The sequence below is a fragment of the Carcharodon carcharias genome, chromosome 13, assembly GCF_017639515.1.
Source record: "Carcharodon carcharias isolate sCarCar2 chromosome 13, sCarCar2.pri, whole genome shotgun sequence".
In the NCBI taxonomy this organism is placed as follows: Eukaryota; Metazoa; Chordata; class Chondrichthyes; order Lamniformes; family Lamnidae; genus Carcharodon; species Carcharodon carcharias.
Genome location: NC_054479.1, coordinates 21,645,800 through 21,652,057, shown reverse-complemented (window position 1 = coordinate 21,652,057; position 6,258 = coordinate 21,645,800). Strand labels below are relative to the sequence as shown.

The following is a 6,258-nucleotide window of genomic DNA, read 5'->3' as shown; positions in this document are numbered from 1 at the left end:
CCAAATTCCGTATCCTTGGTGTCACATTAGCAGTTGGACTGGGTGACAACAGGACAGCATCGATTCACAGTTCACATGTAGGGGAAACCCTGGGTGTGCTCTTTTACGAATAGAACTCCGTACAGGAAACAGCTGCAGCCAAATGGTACATGGCACGACTAAAATGAATTCTATGCTCTTTGTGTTTGAAGTCTCTTGATTAGGTTCCTTGACATTGTCAGCAGCTGCCTCAATGCACGGAGGCTAATCTCAATCTGGTCCCGAATGATCCTTCAGTGTATCAGTCAGTTATTTCCTTAAAACTCTTGATTTGGTTAAATCAAATGAAAATGGTTTCAGATTTTGATCCCTGATGTAACATACATAGATTCACAGACAATTCACATTTACAAATTTTCACAAGGCAGAAACAACACAACAGCATTTAGTTTGTATCCAAAGAAACAACTTTATTTTCAAGTAATGTTGCATGTTTTAATAAAATGAACAGCACAGGCACATTAATTGTGTTTACTAAAATTAAGCACTCTGACTAAAGCATTTATATATTGGACGTACACATCTACTCACATAAAGTAAGCCTAAGGCAATATTTGCAGAATATTTAATATAATTGTTCATTATATACAGTTATTTCGGGCAAATTTCACTGCATCACAAAAAGCGTCCCATTTCTCCATTTCTCATACCAACCACCTTGTGCCACATCCGAGTGGCAATGGAACCGAAAAGAATAATCGTCATGCTGTGAGCGCACGTGCATTAGGTTAACACTGACACTCACACAACCTATTTCGTAGAGGATATCTACAGACAGCAGGCTTGAGGGAGGTTGGGTGTAATCTGAATTTAGGTCCCAAAGGAAAATGTTTAGTAATTTTTGGCCTCATGTATAAAATAAAAATATTTTTCCATTCCTTCTTTCAAGGATACCCTCCACTGCTTTGTCTGACATATTCTGTGTGGGCTATGACTGCAGGCAGTGGTCTGCCTCATAGACAGATGCTAATATGTGCATGAACACCCCACTGTTATTAACAAGACAATCGAAGAGTGACAGTCAAATTATCATTTACTTACTAACCGCGATGCACAACCTCATAGAAATTGCATCAGTGGAGAAAAAACAACAGATTTTTATTGTAGTTTTTGTGTAATATCTAACACTCATTCCATATTGGTGCTGTCTTAGTTAACCACCTCGTAGACGTAGCATGAGGAAGATGGTGCTCTCAGACTGAATATTGTAGTCGGCGAGTGTCCGACCATCCTCCAACTGTTTCCCCTCGCACACCAGGCGCTGCTGACTGGCTGGGACACCCTCCTGCCGTTGCACTCGTGCTCTAAAATCCTGAACAAACTCAGAGGGAAGAACGTCATATGTAGATGTTTTCCCCTTGTCATTCTTCAGGAATATCTGCATGCGCTCCTCATTCTTGACAATCAGCATGACCTCATGACTGGGAGAGACATTGTAGTCAGACAGCCTCCTGCTGTCCTGCAGCTCTTCAGTGTTTCCATTTTGCACCACCAAGCGCTGTCGGAAATGGGGCACCTTGGTTCTTTCATATATCATCTTCTTCAGAGCTGACACTTGGATGGAAGGGTTGATATCAAGTTCAATAACCTCACCGGTCATAAACTTCACCCGGAGTCTCATCTTGTCAAATTTCTGTTAAGAAATGAACAGGATATCAATGACGGAGATGCTGTGTATTGTGTATCAGTCACATTATACTATTTTGAACATGCAATGCATTGTCCAGACAATCACAGAATCTAGGTAACTGATTCATTGTGTAATCTGCACCTACTGTACTCTCAACTCAGTCAAACTTCTTTCAGTATTTTATTACCAATCAGAGCAATGCTGAACACAAAGCCATGGACTACTGCAAATACCGAGCAGCCAGCATCTATGGACAGATCAGAGTTTTTTGGACTTGAAATATGAAGTCTGTTTCTCTCTCCACAGACGCTGCCAAACCTGCTGAGTTTTACCAGCATTTTCTGTTTTAATTTTGATTTTCTTTTTTTTTTGTACATTGGATTTTAGCATTGCTGCCAAGGCTAGCGTTTATTCCCCAACATTAATTGCCCCTGTGAAGGTGGTGGTGAGCTGCCTTCTTAAACCGCCGCAGTGTGTATGTGGTATAGGTTCCACAAGATGCCTTACTTGCTCAAATACAACTTTGATGTTCAGGGCAGTCACTCTCACTTCTAGAATTTATCTGTTTTGTCACCTTTGGACCAAGTTGTAAAGAGGTGTGGAACTCAGTGGTGGTCCTAGGAGAACCCAAAATGAGGTGAGTTAATATTTCAGGTGTAAATACTTTGTGGGAACTGAATGAAATAAAGATGATCCCACTCCTCACAAGGCCATTTTCCATGTCTCACCCATTTCCCAAATCTGCAACATTTCGGTGTCATATCTGTTTTACAGTTTGACTGAGGCAGAAACTGAGTTAGAAATATTTGTGCAACTTATATTCTGAATTTATGTTCGAGTGTTGAAGCTATCGGGTATCTGCTGCGTACACAGTTGCAATACTCGGTTTTTGCCACAAGAGTGACCCAAGTAACGTGTAACATCAGCTGTGAATGAACGGGCTTCACTTGTGGGGAGCGCTGAACATTTAAATAGCCAACAGCAGAGTTCTCTAAACCAGGAACGATGAAACTGTTCTTCGTTGTGCAGAATTCCATCATAACTTCGTTCGTTTTAGACACTGCACTCATGATGAAATTAGATTTGTCAGGCTGCCCAAAACCTACTTCTGCCCTGGGAATAAAGGAATGATTTCTCTCACACATCTCTCTCGCTGTTTAACTTTGGTTATATTCTCTTGCACTGTCATCACGTTGAGAGGATATTATTTTACGTTAAATTGAGTGTGAGATTCAATATGACCCATTCGAGCTCCCAACATAAAAATTCACCCTCAGACGTATCTTATTGTATTGTTTTAAAAAAGCAATGGCCCTTGTAATCTTAGTTAATGAATGTTTAACGTATTATTTCGAATATTTGAATCCCCACCCCCCCCCCCCCCCCACCCCCCACCCAACCCTCCCGTTAGAATAACTGAGAACAGGTGTCACATAAACATTAGATCTGTGTCTCCAACAGGCTTGAGTTTTTAAATGATTTTCTTTCCATTCTCACCGGATTTTAGTAATAATAATTTATCAGAAATTACATCTGAGATTCAGAACAATGCAATTTACACACCGGAAACAGAATATTGAAATTGCCCCTGAAAAGTAGAATGAACTCACAGTCCTTGCTGGAAGCACAGGTCGAGGAAAGTTCAGCTGCTGAATATTTTCTGATGCACTTTTTCTGCGCAGTTCGTCCTCTCTGTTTACCTTCGCACCGACTCTCAGATCTGGGTGGAATATGTGAATCAAGCTCTTTGCTTCTGCTGCTCTGTATCTTTTTCTGTGAGTCTCACCGTTAAACAACTCTGTCTGTGTGCGTCTCCGGCTCCCTCCTCCTTTTATTCTCAGACCCGGTTTCCGAACGTCACAGCCCCGCTGTCCTCTGATTGTCGGAAATCCCCTGCTCTGTTATGAAATGAATGCGATCGGAGCTGAATTTTCGCTTTCCGAAAACGTCCCCGCGCCCCGCCCCCCTGCTATGTCTGATAAATGATCTCTCAGCCAGCAGCAGAGCACTCTTGCTGATAACCGATAATGGCCACTGATCTGTTTCGGTTTCCATTTCCTTCAGTAACACAATGTTACTTCATCATCAGCCGAGAAGTGAGCCAGGAGGATTCGATGCTATGTTGCCCTCGGCCGTTTGAACAGCTGTTACTCTTAGAAATTTCATCTGGACCCAATGTTTTCTTTGTAAAACGATCTTTAGTTTTAGAAGTGTGAGGTGATGCATTTTGGGAGGACTAACACAGCAAGGGAATCCACAATGAGTGGGAGGACACTAGGAAGTACAGAGGATCAGAGGGACCTTGGCGTGCATGATCCCTGAAGGCAGCAGCCCAGGTAGATAAGGTGGTTAAGAAGGCATTTGGGATACTTGCCTTTATTAGCTGAGGCATGGAATATAAGAGCAGGGAGGTTATGTTGGAGTTGTATAAAATGCTAGTTAGGCTGCAGCTGGATTCGTGTGTGCGGTTCTGGTCGCCACACTATAGGAAGGATGCACTTGCACTGGAGAGGGTGCAGAGGAGATTCACCAGGATGTTGCCTGGGCTAGAGTGTTTCAGCTATGAATAGAATCTGGATAGACTAGTTTTGTTTTCCTTAGAGCAGACAAGACTGAGGGGGGACCTGATAGAGGTATCCAAAATTATGAGGGACATAGATAGGGTAGATGGGAAAAAACTTTTCCCCTTAGCAGGGGAAATAGATATAAGGTAATAAAGTAATGCCACAGGGCATAGATATAAGGTAAGGGACAGGATGTGTGGAGGGGATTTGAGGAAAACCTTTTTCACCCAGAGGGTGGTTGGAATATGGAACACACTGCCTGAGGGGTTGGTAGAGGTGGGAACCCTCAGAACATTTAAGAAGTATTTAGATGGGCAATTGAAATGCCATAGCATACAGGGCTACAGGCCAAGTGCTGGTAAATGCGATGGGAAAAGTTAGGTTCTTGATGGCCAGCACAGACAGGATGGGCCTGTTTCTTTTCTGTATAACTATGGCTGTCAAGCACTTATTGGGACTCAGACCCTATGACCCTTCCTGTCACACTCAACCATAAGGAAGCAGGGAAGGGATTACAGTGATATGGCAGGTATAGCACGATGGCATCTCCACATTGGTACCAGTGATATAAATTGTATAATTCCAGTTTTTGTACAGATTGAGGAGAGGTAACAAAAACTGAATTTGGCCACACAATGTCCTGTGTCCCGAGCAGTGATACGTAGGTAAGTGCTTGATGGTTGGCACAGACACGATGGGCTGAAGGGCCTGTTTCTCTGCTGTATAACCACATGACTCTAATGCAGCACAGTGTTTCCTGGGTGGGTGCCTGAGTTGAGTGTTTGGTGTTGGTTTATGTGAATATGGGGAGAGAGAGGGAAGGCGAAGGTGAGGTAGATCAGCCGTGATTTGAATGGCAGAGCCAGTTCAAAGGGCTAAATCTCTACTCCTTCTGATGTTCTTGTTTGATTTGACAGTGCACCAATATTATAAAAAAAAACTCATCAAATGAAAGATTGCTTCTATTCTGAACTGATAGTGAGGGTGCTTGCAGATTGAACTACAAATCTAGAGCTAACCCAAAGGGGCAGTGGAATCAGTTCTCCTCTTAAAAATTAAATTAGACATTTTGGCCGAGATAATCATCTTAGTCTGATGTAGCATGTAACTGAGCTGGAGAGGCTCTCTACCACAAGCCCTCAAAATGGCTGCTGTATTACCCTTCCCGTGACCTTGCCCTGACCTTGTTCCACATTCTGGAAGCAAATCAACTCTTGCAGTTAAGTGAAGTAAGGGAGTGGGGTCCCCATATTTTCCTTTCTTTGTGCCGGTTACCATCCCTGAAAATCAGCACCAGTTTACCAGTGACAGTTCTTAACCAATCGGAGATTGGGAAGTTGAAGAGGAGAAAGGTGCTGGAGGCCAATCAGGATGAAGATGCCGAGAAGTAAGGTGGGTCCAAACACCTCATGACCATCAAACAGGCGCGAGCACTGATCCATGCAGCACCAGGCTAGTTACATCCTGCCAACCAGAAAATGGCCCATTTATTGCTACTCTCTGCTTTCTGACCATTAACTGATTCTCAGTTCATGTAATATATTACCACCCAGAGGAACCCCGGGGACTTTAATCTTGATATGGACTGGATTAAATAAATCTGCTGTAGTAATGTGGGAGATAAGGTTATAGAATGCAGTCAAAAATGTTTTCTAGATCAGTGTCAGCAACCAGCCACAAGGAGAGGTCCCTAAATCTGGCACTAGATCGGCAACACAATCTTAAGACTCCTGGGTGTGGCGCCAGAGAACAGTAACCATCCCTCTGATTATACTGTCCTCTGCCATGAACACGTTGCTTCCCCACAGCTAACCCTCAACAAAAATGGCCTCATATATCATGGTGCTGTGGTCAGTTTTCTCATCCACCAGATTTTTTTGTCATTCAGACAGCAGGAAGTCCATGCCTGTTAGATAAGGACAATGGCTGAGGTCCCCTGCTCTGCACAATTGTGCTATGCTGTCTATGTTCCTATTTTCTTATCCACCTTGTGTCTCCTTACCGACCTGACCTGCAGTCACACCC

At 43.2% G+C, this 6,258-nt stretch overlaps 1 protein-coding gene across 2 annotated transcripts; it reads right to left on the bottom strand.

Moving 5' to 3' along the window:
• Positions 1 to 428: 428 nt before the first annotated feature.
• LOC121285586 (polyubiquitin-like) lies at positions 429 to 3,571 on the bottom strand. Of its 2 annotated transcripts, XM_041202160.1 has the most exons (3): positions 3,280 to 3,571; positions 2,177 to 2,286; positions 429 to 1,672 (listed from the first exon to the last, which is right to left on the bottom strand). In XM_041202160.1, exon 3 carries the CDS (start codon positions 1,658 to 1,660, stop codon positions 1,193 to 1,195), a length of 468 nt encoding a protein of 155 aa, XP_041058094.1. In that variant the 5' UTR covers positions 1,661 to 1,672; positions 2,177 to 2,286; positions 3,280 to 3,571; the 3' UTR covers positions 429 to 1,192. The 2 variants fall into 2 exon arrangements, with proteins under 2 accessions (XP_041058094.1, XP_041058093.1); XM_041202159.1 differs by lacking the exon at positions 2,177 to 2,286 and having other exon boundaries at positions 3,280 to 3,557.
• Positions 3,572 to 6,258: the final 2,687 nt, after the last annotated feature.

Excerpts from the sequence above, each read along its gene's own strand:
- LOC121285586 (XM_041202160.1), bottom strand. The coding sequence starts at position 1,660 with ATGAGACTCCGGGTGAAGTTTATGACCGGTGAGGTTATTGAACTTGAT.